This window comes from Acipenser ruthenus, chromosome 9 (assembly GCF_902713425.1).
Source record: "Acipenser ruthenus chromosome 9, fAciRut3.2 maternal haplotype, whole genome shotgun sequence".
NCBI lineage: Eukaryota > Metazoa > Chordata > Actinopteri > Acipenseriformes > Acipenseridae > Acipenser > Acipenser ruthenus.
In genome coordinates, this window is record NC_081197.1 from 32,782,930 (window position 1) to 32,798,440 (window position 15,511).

A 15,511-nucleotide genomic window follows, 5' to 3' on the forward strand; every position below is an offset into this window, starting at 1 on the left:
CCCCCCTTGACATCTGAAGCCATGACACATCAGGCTACTGTAGTGCCTGCAGCGATTGATCCCCTTAAAGTTCTGAACCCACTAGCCCCTAGTATCATTAAACCCTGATAGCAATTAACAAGGAAAAAACAGACCCCTACCAAAGACATTCACTGTGTACTTTACCACACAGTGCATGGGTTTTTTTGTAAGCAAACTAAGCTATTTTTTCTAATGTTTATCAGAGAAAAAAAAACAGATGTATTATAAAACACTCCCTATATGTAGAAGGAGCCACTGCAAATCAACAGTTTGAACAGCATCGGTATCAGAGGTTCAGCTCTGTTGTGCTGGTCATTACTGTATTCTCCTGACACAAGAATAAAATAACCACACAGAGTCATGGAGTTCCCTAGAAATGTGTCATTATGGACCTACATCTGCAGATGCCTAATTTGCAGATGTTCTCTTGTGTTTGTGATATCTGTATCACTGAATACATTGACAAATTCTTATACAAGTTTACCAAAGTAAAAGCATAGCAAAGTGTAATAAAGTGTGGGTAAGCATAGTAAAGAATAGCAAGGTGTGGTAAAGCATATTAATAAACTTGGCAAACCAGGGCAAGCTATGGTAAATGCATAGTGTAACCATGGGAGAGGCATGGTAAAACTAAAAAAATACCACCAAATACTGAGTTAAGAATTCTTCTTGAAACAGTTGTCTTGTTCAGTTTGCTTTTGAGCATTGAGCAGTACTTTGGTCAGGGCACTACTGCTCTACTTCGCTCTTCTTTATTTTTCACACAGTCAACTAAAGAAGTTTGTAAAATGTTACACTTTCAATATGATTTAAAGGGATGACGTCAAAGGCGTACCTCTTATTTCCTTTAGCAATATCATCACTATTTCCCACATTGTTGATTAAAACATTTTTCTTCTTTGCTTGCTTTTTTTAAAATTCAGTTTGTGATAATTAGATTGTGATCTGCTTGCCACTCCGAGTCACTCTATGAGCCACATAGATGTGCTCTGTCAACTATCTGCATCAGTATAATAATGTATAATATTATATTATAGTGATAACTTTAGGATGCATTCACCAAGCTATTTTCAACAATCTTTTTTTAACTGTTAACAACTACTGTAGCTTACTAACAAAGGTTTGCATTTTGTTAATATATAGTAAAGTATTTATGAACTGATTAAAAAATGACCAGCCTTGAACTTCAGTAAGCATCAGATCCTTATTGGGATTATCAGCTCGAGTTTGGTCATATTACTGTTCATTTTGTTTAAAGGCACTTAAAGTTATTACTGTAGTTACATTTAGCAAATTAAATCAGGTGTTAGTGTATTATACCCTTTTTATTAGTCTATAAATAAGTTACCATATATTAACTATTAACACTAAATGAACATTTGTTTAAACTAATTGTCAACAGTTAATGAACCAAAACATGTCTCTTTTTTTGTGAACAATTGTTTTTTATTTGTTTTCCATAACAAGAAAGTAAAATAATTGGGCATAGTACACATGAATACAAACTAACAATTGGGAGCTCTAAAACAAGTAAAACAATGACAAAAAAAGGGGGTGGGGTTAGGGCCTAATTAAAATAAACTTCTGAGATAAGAAAAGGCATCTGTCCATGCCGTTACAGTTTTTGCACTGGCATGATGTAATCCAAAAAAACGTGTCTCTTAAAATAAATCTGAAATATGTATAGAGACCTGCAATCCAACATGACAAAGTGTTGATCACCAGAGACACTTCTAAATTACAGATGGATTTCACAATTGACCTAGTAAGTAAACATGTTCGATGACATCCTGCTTTGTTATCCATAGCAATGGAGCTGTCAAGCTGTTTGCTACCATCTTCATGCTGACAACCTGAATTTCATAACAGCAAAGATGTGCCCTCACTTCAACTCAAAATGTCTGCAAAACAGTTCTCCATGCTACCGTGTGTAAATCTAAAACTTACCAACTGGCTGTCGGAAAGGACAGGTGCAAAATATCTGGTAATATCCTTACTACAATAGACTCGAACATTGTCCATTTAAAAAAAATAGACATTAGCTATAATGTTTATATAGTAGTGCACAGTCTTTTCCATGAACACGTGCATGTAATAATGTATTATAAAATTGATTTGAAATGTAACAATACTCTGTTGGAGGGCTTTATGATGTGTTATCAGGTTCATTACAAGCATTCCCAATAGTGAAGTCTTTAAAAATGTTATAATATTTATTCCTATTTTAAATACAGTATATCAAAATATAAAACTAACCTCTATTCAAGACTCACCTTAAATTCTCTTATTTTTTGTAGTGTTCCTCTGCCTTTGCATCAGTTTTTTTTTTCCCAGGGGGATGTCATTGGTTGCCATCTGGACCTTTATTTATGCTAAAGCTTACGGGCGGCACTGGTCAGCACCAGAGGACCAATGAAGTACAGTACAGTAAAAGCAGCTTATTATTGAACTTTGTCTTTTTCTTATCTTGTGACCCAAACCTCTTGATGGAAAATACAGCCTTATTATTATGTACAGACAGTTAAGAACATAAGAACATAAGAAAGTTTACAAACGAGAGGAGCCCATCTTGCTTGTTTGGTTGTTAGTAGCTTATTGATCCCAGAATCTCATCAAGCAGCTTCTTGAAGGATCCCAGGGTGTCAGCTTCAACAACATTACTGGGGAGCTGGTTCCAGACCCACAATTCTCTGTGTAAAAAAGTGCCTTCTATTTTCTGCTCTGAATGCCCCTTTATCTAATCTCCATTTGTGACCCCTGGTCCTTGTTTCTTTTTTCAGGTCGAAAACGTCCCTTGGGTTGACGTTGTCGAAGCCTTTTAGAATTTTGAATGCTTGAATCGCCGCGTAGTCTTCTTTGTTCAAGACTGAACAGATTCAATTCTTTTAGCCTGTCTGCATATGACATGCCTTTTAACCTGGAATAATTCTGGTTGCTCTTCTTTGCACTCTTTCTAGAGCAGCAATATCCTTTTTGTAGCGAGGTGACCAGAACTGAACACAATATTCTAGATGAGGTCTTACCAATGCATTGTAAAGTTTTAACATTACTTACCTTGATTTGAATTAAACACTTTTCACTATATATCCAAGCATTTTATAGGCCTTTTTTTATACCTTCCCCACATTGCCTAGATGAAGACATTTTTGAGTCAACATAAACTCTTTTTCATAGATTTGAGTCAGCATGATTCTTTCTATTGTAATCACTGTATTATTAGTGGTAGTGGCAGTAGCATTATTATTCTTGTTGCTGTTGTGATTATCATCACCGGTATGTGGGGCCTGACCTCTCCTTTAGAAAAGGTTTCATTTATCTTCATGATGGCTGGGAAATGGAGATGTTATTTATAGCTAACAATGCAATCAGTGCTATTTTGGGTGGAGCATGTGAGCACACTGAGTGGTACAGGATCTTACATCAAGGGCTGGGCACAGCTTCTGCTTTGGTTTGCCAGAAGAATACAAACTTATTTGGATTGAAGCAAAACAAGTGAAACACTCTCAGTGATTTACTTTAAAAATAATATTATTTTATTTTATTCATAGCACTCATTTCCCATTAATAAGACCTACTGCAAGTGACTTACTGTATAACCTTCACAGATCTATTCAGCAGTTATACACTGACAGCTGTTATAAGAAATGCTCATTCTTTTCATGATTAGCAGTTATATTTTATGCACGCTCACAAACTTGCATTGCATGAATAAGAAATGCAATTAACTGAACACAATTGAAAACATATTGCCACTGCTATTTAAGGTGCAATGCTCTATTTTCTTTGTCAAGTTTAAAGATTTCAGACTGTTAAATTAACCTTCCTATTTATTACACACAGATGTCCCTTATGAAGTTTATTTGCACAGTATTTTTGTAGTTTTAACATGCTTTTCCCATACCATGCATTTACCTTGGTTTGCCATATTTATTAATATGCTTGACCATACCTTGCTGTTCTTTACAGTGCTTACAGTACCTATGCTTTACCATGCTTTCACTGTGCTGTATTACATTACTATTAAACTGATCTAGCCAAGGGACACTACCCCTACTTTCAAAACTGCAGTGTTCCTCAATGCCTTCCCTCTTTTGGTCCAGTAAGAAAAGATTGTAACCCTTTAAATGGTGTTATATAGTTATACACAGTGTAGTTTTATGCTCCCACAATCGTCTCCACATTCAAGATTAAGACAAATACTTTTTATGTTTTGAAATAGGTTTATTGATCACAATAAGTGTTGAACAGAAAAATACAAATTCTGTTGTTATGCATACGTTTCACCAGTTGTCACTAAAAGCATGTGTTCGCTGCTGTTTTACATGACTACAAATCAGTATGAACAAGAACGCAGTGAAAAAGTGCCATCCTGCCTACGGGCAGGGCAGTCATTAGATTTTACTACCTTTCTTCCAGATTTCGTTGGAAAAGGTACATTGATTTTCCAGAGTTGGATTGTCAATATGTAAAACACTGCGATAATATCAATGACCATACTTGAGTAACATATGAAGCATAGTACATCATTTTCTAAGTGATCAGTCACTTCATTTCAAAACGATCAAATATATCATTTTACATTTTATTAAATAGAGATCAAGCATGCATCCAAAATAGTATATTTAGATAAATACAGTTATTTCAAATAATGTTACAGATAAAATACTTTTACCAATATGGACAGTTTCCACATGGTTTAAGAGCTACTTTCAGCCTGTTTCCTGTCAATACAGAGTATTCATTACCTGTACCCCACATGCCCTGATTAAAATTCCCATTCATGTTGCTGCCTGTGGCCATGGATTCAGTTTTCTCTTTTATAATTGTCTTAATAATGCCATCTCCACCGGTATATTAATAATGCCATCTCCACTGGTATATTAATAATGCCATCTCTGGTATATTAATTAGCTGGTGCAGCCTTATCAGGCCTGCACATTCTATTTTAATAAGAATTCCGATGTGCTATAGAAACAATTTGAAGCAGCTAATTAAAACCTAGTTCTAGATCGTTTAGATAACGCCATCCGTGGTACTCCAAAGAATCCATCCACACAGGACACAACTACAAGATTTTACAAGTGTTTTTATGCTTTGTGTTCCTAAAGGTTTACCTCAGTATTGTTGCACAGCATGTTTGTGGTTTTACCATGATTTTCTATCATCTTTATTACTTATTAATATACTTTACAATGCCTCCCTGTGCTTTAGTACACTTTGCTATGCTTTAACTATGGGAAACTTTTACAAGGGTTCAACCAATCCTGCAGTCAGAAAACTGATAAGGCACTTCACTTATTTACTTTAATGAGGTTTGTCTTATCTTTCATAAACCTCAGCCATACATAGGGTTATATACTATATATATATATATATATATATATATATATATATATATATATATATATATATATATATATATACAGTGCCTTGCAAAAGTATTGAGACCCCTGACCAATTCTCTCATATTACTGAATTACAAATGGTACATTGAAATTTCATTCTGTTTGATATTTTATTTTAAAACACTGAAACTCAAAAACAATTATTGTAAGGTGAAACTGGTTTTATGTTGGGAAATATTTTTAAGAAAAATAAAAAACTGAAATATCTTGCTTGCATAAGTATTCAACCCCTGTGCTGTGGAAGCTCCCAGTTTACACCGATGAAAAAAATTGCCCTAACGAGGACACAATTACCTTACCATTGGCCTCCACCTGTGAACCATTAAAGTTGCTGTCACATTTTCTGGATAAAAACCCCACTGTTGAAGGATCATTGGTCAGGCTGTGAATCTGAAGGAAAATGAAGACCAAAGAGCATTCTACAGAAGTTGGAGATAAAGTAATACAAATGCATAGATTAGGGAAAGGGTACAAAATAATATCCAAGTGTTTGGATATCCCAGTGAGCACAGTTGGATCAATAATCAGGAAGTGGAAGCTGCATCACACCACCCAGGCACTGCCAAGAAACGGCCGTCCCTCAAAACTCAGTGCTCAGACAAGAAGGAGACTTGTGAGAGAAGCCACAGAGAGGCCAACAATCACTTTGAAGGAGCTACAGAGTTCAGTGGCTGGGAGTGGAGTAATGGTGCACCTGTCAACCATATCAAGAGCTCTGCATAACACTGGCCTGTATGGGAGGGTGGCAAGAAAGAAGCCGTTACTCAAAAAGTACCAACTGAAAGCACGTCTGGAGTTTGCCAGAAAGGATGAGAGTGACCCAGCTGCGATGTGGGAAAAGGTTTTGTGGTCAGATGAGACCAAGATAGAGCTTTTTGGCCAAAACTCAAAGCACTATGTGTGGCGCAAACCTAACACTGCCCATGCCTCAAGACACACCATCCCTACAGTGAAGTATGGTGGTGGCAGCATCATGCTGTGGGGATGCTTCTCATCAGCATGGACTGGGCATCTTGTTAAAATTGAAAGAAGAATGGATGGAGCAAAATACAGGGAAATACTGCAAGAGAACCTGCTTCAGTCCGCTAAAAAACTGAAGCTTGGGAGGAAATTCACCTTTCAGCAGGACAATGATCCCAAGCACAAGGCTAAAGCAACATTGGAGTGGCTCAAGAACAAAAAGGTGAATGTCCTACAGTGGCCCAGTCAAAGTCCTGATCTAAATCCCATTAAGAATCTGTGGCACTATTTGAAAATTGCGGTCCACAAGTGTCATCCAACCAACCTGAACAACCTGGAGCAAATCTGCCAAGAAGAATGGGCCAAAATCACTCCGACACTGTGTGCAAAGCTGGTACATACTTACCCCAAAAGACTTAAAGCTGTTATTGCAGCGAAAGGTGGCTCTACCAAATATTAATGTGTGGGGGTTGAATACTTATGCAAGCAAGATATTTCAGTTTTTTATTTTTCTTAAAAATATTTCCCCAACATAAAACCAATGTCACCTTACAATAATTGATTTTGAGTTTCAGTGTTTTAAAATAAAATATCAAACAGAACGAAATTTCAATGTACCATTTGTAATTCAGTAATATGAGAGAATTGGTCAGGGGTCTCAATACTTTTGCAAGGCACTGTATATATTTATATATTTATTATATATTTATTACCTACCCCAATTCGTACATTATAACACAGTACATCTGACAGCGATAGAAATATGGCTTCCTCTCTCACTTCATTTTGTGTGTTACAGATAATGGTTATATAGGTGAGCGTGAGGCTCTGGGGTTGTCCTAATCCCCTCTGCACTGTAAGTGACTTACAGAGCTGCGGCAGGATAAATGCATTTCACCCGAATAGGAAACTAAGCTTTCCACAGCAAAATGATCGGGACTTGTTAGTGTAGTTATGCTAATGAGAGGCAAGACATGTTTCAAAGGCTATACTGTTATTATTTTAAATGCCTTTCCTTTGGCAATAAGAACTTATTTATTGGTGTTCTGGTTTTGGCGTTCTCTTTTTAAATTGTATTTTTTTCTGCTGTAGTTTTTCTTTTCTACCTCAGAAGTTCCTTCAGAAGGATACATGGCTTTATATTTTTATAATACGGCTTTCATACACAATATAATAAAAAACTAAAAAAAAAAACTAAAATGTAACTAAAAGTCTTTCTGTGGTGTGCAGAAAACCAGGATGGTATTTGACCGAGCTACATACATGAATGGATCGTTTTTTGTTTGTGGACTCCAAAATTAGACTCTAAATTGAAGAACTTGAGGGAAACCAGAAAGCACTATCCAGACATCAGCTGTGGCTTAAAAATGGCCATTTATTTTTTTACCAGAAACACCCGCCTCCCTCTCTCAGGCCAAAACCTGCTTCCAACCAGAGAACCAATTCATAAGGGATATCCTTGTGAAAGACTCTCGGAACATGGCTTACTTCTCTGAGATGTGACACGTCAGTAAAGGGGTCGCGGGGTCATTGTGATCCAAACACAAATATTCATTGTTCTGGCTGAAGCCTAGTCCCAGGTGTAGCATCCTGATGAAGGTGTAGGGCCTCCACTGTTGTGTAGCTTAAAATTCCACAACCCCCCCACTCACTGAAACCACCCTTAACATCAGGCAGCTTCACCTTGTATGGAGAAGGATCATTTTGGCTGGCTGTGCTTTTTGGGCTGCTAGTGGTTGAATTCTGATGCTTGGGTTTTCCCATGGCGCCTTTTGAATCTTTGAGTTCCAAGAAGGTGGATTTATGTCCAAAGTCTGGTAAACAGGGAGCAAGCTGCACAGCCCCACTGCAGCTCACTCTGTTCACACAGGTATAGAAATTGTGACCTGTGTGAACAGAGGGTCCGGTTGTTGGGCTGAGGGCGACACTGTATCCCCCCCCAGGGCTTGTTATAGCTTCAAACGATTTCTCCACGTTAATTTTGTTTTCAGAACTCCAAGCGACGTTCGCATTTGGATTCATGCTTTCTTTTAGACTCAGCTGGCTTCTGTCCAGCTCCAGAATGTACATTTGTTCCTCCTTCGCTTCTACCACCTTCTTGACAAGATCAATGGGGCACTGTGTACTGCGAGGCTTCCCATCATCCTCTGCTAGGCTGTCTTTGGATGAAACGCTCCCGTCCATGCTGACCTCCAGCCATGATTCCTCTGCATACTGAGAAGGGATGTATCCGTAGAATGAAGTGAAAAGTCGATTGATTTCATCCATTTTGCCCCTCTGGAAGAAATTATTTATTACAGGAAGAACTCATTTCACATCTTTTCATATTCTACCATACAATTATACATGAAAAATAGGACGTTCCTAGTTCAAAAAGAAATATAACAATCTCAAAGTTATTTTACATTTACAGCATTGTGTGTCTGTGTACATGTTTTTAATTACTTCACTTAGCGCTCATAACAGGCAATGGTCAATGGCACTGCCTACAGGGAGTGTGTTTTGGGGATCAATGGTGTGGTGGTTCCGAGATGTTGACTAATGTACACTGGGGTCTAGCTTTAGATCATCAAATGACTTCTGAACCAGATTCAAACCTAGTCACCCAGAAGTGGAAGGGATGAAATGGTACTGAATTAGCCTGCTTTGCCACCTAGCCCCATGCTCCTCTTTTTAAGTAATATGGTAATATGGCTTAAAGTGACACATACTGCGTAAGCTGAAGGTGTACAAACTTTCTAATCAAACAGACAGCCAGCTCCCTTCTTTCGAATGTAGTGTTTGTGCGATGGGTAAAATGATCAATACTCATTACTGATGGAAAATCTTGAATGCCTGTCACTACTGTCGATTCAAAATAAACTGCTTTCTACAAGAAGAATTTTATTTTTTGTTGTATGTAGAAATTATTGTAGTGCTCATTACCTGATCAGGGGACAAAGCCTTGAAGGACTGCTTTGGTAGGGATCAAGCAGTAGCTTATCCCTACTGACAGTTACGAGGGAATTTACCTTCAAAAGGAGCGGATCAATCCCACTGATTCTTGGTTTAGGAATGGGAGGCAGGAGAATAGCTTTAATCCTACCAGAAGAACAAAAATCAAAGCACAATATTAAAGGATTTCTCAGAGAAACATTGACTTTTGAGATATATAGAATGTACATACTATTGGAATTGTAATGACTGCCCTCAGCCAATGCAATTAAATAATTTCTTTTTACACTGCAATTTTTATACCATAGTCAAGTGGCTTATGTCATTGATTTGTTTTGTTATTTGTTTGAGCCGGTGTGTTTTGTTACATGGGAAGGGCGATTGAGAAATGGGTTAGAAATTCATGTCATTTCTGACACCGGTTTCATGAAGAGGCACTGAGCATTCACCAAATGGAGGAGGTTTACTTGAACTCTCAATAGTATTGTTAGAGTACTAACCAGCAGCTTTGATAAAACATTCACTCCAGGGTGCTGGTTAGAGACTTGTCTGAGATGCACACCGCAGTTTAGAACCGCAGGGAGCTAAACTGTAGAAGGGCCTTTGTAAAACCAAGCTTGTCTAATATTGACACCTAGTGACAGGACAGAGGATGGGAAAAAAGAAAGAATGGGGAATGTTTGGTACATTTGTTTGTCTCATGTATTTCCTTTTTCTTTTCTTTTTACCTTTTTCTTTGAGGTAAAATGCTGAAGCCAATTATCAAGACAGCCATAATGCTGACTCCAGTTACTAGGATCAATGCCAGCATCATATCTGTAATACACACAAAAATGAATGAGTGCTCATTAATGACTGCAGCTGGAATGTTTTACCTGTCTGTCTGCCTGTCTCTCTGTCTGTGTCTGTCCTGAAAAAGAACCACATTATGAGATGTGAACTCTAATCTAGCTATTAATAAAATGTTAATTATTGACACTTACATGGGAAACCAAGGTCAATTATCTGCAGAGAAGGCCCAATGCAGAGGGTATTAATGCTATGTTTTTATTTTTGTGTATAAAGGCATTTTTGAAATGTGTTTTTAGGTAATATTTTGGACCGGATCGCTTAGGCTGCTTTTTCCAGTTACACCATCTACAATGAACAGTCATGTTAACAGTCATGTTACTAAAACATACTTCTTGTGGAAGTGCTCTGGTGTTCAGGGTTACAGATGCACACTGCCATAATATATGAAGCCATGTCTACGCAGCCACAAATGTCCAGTCCATTTGATGACCAGATAGCTCAGGTATCAATGTAAATGCTATGTATGATTTCCCTCACCTGCAACCACCCATAAAATATTGAAACATTGATTTAGTACCTATAGATTTCCCTAGTAAAATGTTCAATGTCATGGGTTTGCTCCATTTACTCCAGTGCCCAGAATTCTTGGATTTACATCTGACTCTGACAATGTAGCTTCCTTCTGGAAAGTCCAGCAATTCTATCTTGGGCTCCCGCAGAATACCTTTTACCTGAAAAAGAACATATATAAATACATACCCATATTAAATATATAAATACACACCCATATAGTAAATATACAGTACCAGTCATGGGTCTGAGCCCACCACCACAAAGTCCTTTAACTGTCTAGATTGTGGAGAAATGCAAATGTTTCTGACTGTAAAACACTACAAGCATTACAAATATATGTAGTAATCTTGATTTTTGTATATTTATTGGAAACTTGGAATTACAACAATTTTCCAGGGAGCTTTGAAAAGAATGCCAAAGCAACGACTAAAACAAAACAAGAGCTGTGCATTGACCAGTGAAATAAGAGCTCAAATAACGCTCTCCCTAAAGAAATCTAGAAAATCACAAAATGTCTAGGCTTGCAGTGTGGGGAAAATAACAGTTAACCTCTTGCAAGGTCAGGAAGTCCATGGAAGACTTCTGTATGCTTTCCATCCAGGCAATATAGCACGACAGGATGTGTCGTTGTGGGATATTGCCATGCATCGGGTACAGGAGGCGAAGCAGAGTGTGTTCAAGCATTGTATAATAGGGGAATATCAATAATAGACAGGCTTTAAACTAACATGAAGGTGTATTAAATTGGATATTTTAGCTGCATTATTGACAGTACCTGCTAGTAATGCATGCTGACAAAGCATTCAGTCATTGGCTTTGGGTTTCAATCAGAAAGACAGGCCTCTTTAGAATAGGCAGGTTCCTAATGCAGGTCTTGTCTTGCAGAGTGCAAGTTTAATACAATGAAACTCAAACGAGAATCACACTGATTGATTGGTTGTCTGTTTGTAGGTTTTCTCCCTGGGTTGTCAATGTGCTGTCCACACCCTCATAGGGTTGGTTTACCTTCCAGTGGTGCTCTGATTTCCGTCGGAACTGCAGCTCGTAAACCAGCGTGAGCCAGCTCTCCACGTCAACAGTCTCAGGGGCAAGCCAGGACACAAGCACAGTCTGGCCACGACCATCGTGGCTGCTGTTTGTAAACGAGTACGTCATGTTAGTGGGCGGGTCTGGCTCAACTGTAAATATATATAACAAGGGAAAATGATTTTACCGTATGCAATATACTATGGGTATATCTCAAAGGGTTTTTTTTTTTCCTGGGAAGGTTAATTAGGTTTTACATATATGTAGACACAGACTTTTATATTCTTCAATACAACAACGAAGCAATATCAATAGCAATTAGGAATGAAGCAGTACTTGTAATAAAAGGAACACAAGACATCTTACACACAGTAAGGAAAGGCATTTGGGTAATTATTATTATTATTATTATTATTATTATTATTATTATTAGTATCAGTCGTAGTAGTAGTAGTAGTAGTGTGTAGTGTTTTTTTTTGTTCATTTCTAATGTGCTTTGAAGTACGTATTTAGTTTTTTTCATTCTGAATACATTTGCTCTTGTGAAGCGCCACCACCATAGGCAGATTATTCCAAGGCAGACATTTCTAAACTGGTTTATGATCTAAAAATCCTGCAGATGGCAGCAATAAATCAAGACTTGTTTAAGCAGCCATTAAAAAGGAATATAATTTAAAAAAAGGAGAATCTTATCGTTTGCTTCTGAACAAAACAAAAACCATGTATGACAATAATGTTGATTATAAAATCTAATACAAATGGACACATCTTAATGGTAACAAATCAAAATAGTACTAAAATGTACATTATTTATTAAAATTCAGATCATATGCAAATGTGATATTTTAAAACAGCTTTACATTAAACTTCAATAACCATTTTCTTATAGCGCTTAGAGTTAGAATAGAGTTTTCTGTTCTAAAGTCAAAAATACAATTCCTTTAAAACGAGAAAGCCTTATTTATCACCTAAAGTAATCTTAGGCCTTTTCTGTATGCCAGCACATTTGTACTGGCTTCCCTCTGGAACCCTGATTCATTCATTTATATGCAGTCATGTAATGTCATCCTTGCAAGTGGCTTCTGAAGAAGGGGATACAGTAATCGTCATACTGACAAACCTGCTGAGTAATTTAATATAAAATTGCTGCAATATAAAAATCTCCATATGATATTATTGTTATGGCACATGAAGCAGATTGAAATACTGACACCCTTTAACTTTCTATTGATCTGTATGGGGAATTATGGGACCCTTTAATAATAGTGTCATAAAAATACAGCTCTGTATGAAGCACATGTTCTAGCAAACATTTAAACAAAATCTTTCAGGTAGCATACTAGCTTAAAGCAATGTCTGTTTGTATGCCTTACAACCTCAGCAGTGTCTTTGGGGTGAAATCTTGGCTGCAAAGCATGTCAGTGTGGAAATAGGCAAGCTGTGTGTTGGTACAAGCACGATTTTTAATACGTCTCATACAAGCCATACCTATGTCTACAACATCCAGGCAGTGCTCATCTGAAGTCTGTGAGCCGTGCTTGTTCCATGCAGTGACATTCAGGCAATAGACCACCCAAACCTGTGTGTTATCGCTGTCAAAGTAACAGCTGTTACTACCCCCAGTGATGTAGTCTGGGCATTCTCGCTTTGGCGCAAATCTATAATTAATAAGAGAGAGAACGAGGTTAGGAAGCAATCTGCGGGCTGTGTTGCAGGCAGCTGTCACATACTCTGCTGGCACACTGCAGATCTGGTACCGGCTATAGTGGCACAGCACAATAACCTCCTGCGAAGGATTTTGTTTCTACAATTTCACGAAACTGAACTCCCTTTAAGCATAAGCAGGGTTGCTAGGCTCTCTTCTACTCAATCAGGTCTCGTCTTACAACATGGTGCCTTTCTTTACATGACAATAAAAACAAAGAGCACAATAACACAAAGAAAAGTCTTGATCAGAAGTACTGACACCCACTCAGTTTACCTTCATTGAAATGTAGTGTGACCTTTGGATTTGGCACACCCTTGAGACAGCTCGTCAGTCCATCTGCAAACTGTTTTCACAAGTCAGCGGGTAGATGTTATTGCTTCTCTTTTCGACAGATCACTTTCAGTTTCAATACCTGAAAACTGTGTTCTTAAACCAACCTCTTGATCTATCTGGCAGTGCTCGATTGGTTTTAGAACTGGAGATGGTCTGGACTATGGACCTTTATGTTTCTACCCCAAAATCATCAATTACTGAATGCTACTTGGGGAGCAACGTAAAGGGGTGTCAATACTTCGACTGCCCAGACTAATTTCTGTGAAGTCCCACATCATACAACAGAAACAGCTTGAATATGTTAGTAAGTATGCACTGGTGTGTAATGTTGAGAGAAAACGATTTCACAACACAGCATACCGTAAAACTTTAAATAAACGCCCCTGTGTTTATTTACAATATTTGCCTGTAGCCCTGGTGCCTATTGGAGACTGGCGACTGTATTTGAGACTCTGCGTTTATTATGTAAGTTCACTAACATCTGCACATACTTCAGATGCAATCATGAAAAAGCTGCCTGCACACAACCTTATAAAAACGACATAAGTAAATTACAGCATTCCAGCAACGTCATTAAAGGTTGTGTCAGTGGGTAATAACAGTTCACTTTCAATTCGAAGACGACCACCAATGACATTACGTATGGGATATGCCTGCCAATTGGGTAGGTATCGCTGAGCTCTCTATACCAGAGCTGCCAATAGGCTCCTTCCTGGGATGATGCACTTGGTCCCGCCCAGGGGATAAAACTGTCATCCAAAGGAAGCCATTTCTCATTTTCCTTCTCAAGATGGTAAAGTAAAACCTCTATGTCTAGCTGAGTGTGTTGATAGAAAAGAGCTTATTTCCCTTGCATTCGTGCTGAAAGCTGGCTCGCCGCTTTCCTGGAATCAACGACTTTGAAAAGACAGAGCCTTTTGCCTTTCTGTCTTTCAGTGGCCTCCTCTCTTGCATGGTAGGCCGCTCTTTGTTATCTGTCTGTCGTGAATTCCTGTGCAGTCACCCACGAGTGGTTGTCTATTTCTTCCTGAGAGTACACAGTTCCTCCATGGGGCTAGGCCTTGCCGCATCCCCGCTGTCGAGTAGACCTCGCCGCCTGTGTAGGCCCGCCCACCTCGGTGAGTTGGGCCTTGTAAACAAACAGTGTGCTCTCCCCTATATTATCTTTCTACCATGTTTTTGCTGTCTGCTTCAACTCGCCCACTGCGGTTTCGGCTTTTGTGTCCCCTTGGTGCACGCTACGTGCTGACCAGGTGTGTGTGACCGCGCAGTTAGGGTAGGCACAATTGCGTAGTGGCCCCCCGGTGCTTTGGTACCCCGGCGCACGCATAGCCCTTGGTGCTTAGGTGCACAAGCGCTCAGTGCATACGGCACAAGGTGCCCAGCACCACAGCGTCAGTGCACAGACTTTGCTGGCTTTGCCACGCCCCGCTGTGGAGTTGACTCTGCTGGATTGCCTCAGCCCACCCTCTAGGTGCGCTTAAAAATTCCAGTTCACCCGCGTTGCCACTTGTTTCAACCCGCCTACTTGGTGCACTTGGTCACCCGCCTTTTCAGTTAGAAAAAAAAGCAGTACACTTTTATCCTGCCTAACACGCCTTGAGCCCGTGCTCCATACGCTATGCGCTGCCACGTTGTGTGACTGCACGCGGCATTGGGAGCCCCTGGCCAGGCAGCAGGATCAAGCCCTTGCTCTGGCCCCAGAGCTGACCCCACCTGCACCAGTGGTTGCCCTGGATGTTACAGAACGGGATGTCAG

General features: G+C 38.9%; 1 protein-coding gene across 1 annotated transcript in view; it reads right to left on the reverse strand.

Annotated features, from left to right (window-relative positions):
* Positions 1-5,590: 5,590 nt before the first annotated feature.
* Positions 5,591-15,511, reverse strand: part of LOC117406215 (prolactin receptor-like) — a 58,352-nt gene continuing 48,431 nt past the window's right edge. Inside the window, exons 4-9 of the mRNA XM_034010152.3 lie at positions 13,200-13,369; positions 11,691-11,863; positions 10,690-10,843; positions 10,049-10,136; positions 9,398-9,467; positions 5,591-8,663 (exon numbers count right to left, since the gene is read on the reverse strand). Of these exons, the coding sequence (XP_033866043.3) occupies positions 7,938-8,663; positions 9,398-9,467; positions 10,049-10,136; positions 10,690-10,843; positions 11,691-11,863; positions 13,200-13,369 (1,381 nt within the window). The 3' untranslated portion in view covers positions 5,591-7,937. The remainder of the gene's footprint in view (positions 8,664-9,397; positions 9,468-10,048; positions 10,137-10,689; positions 10,844-11,690; positions 11,864-13,199; positions 13,370-15,511) is intronic.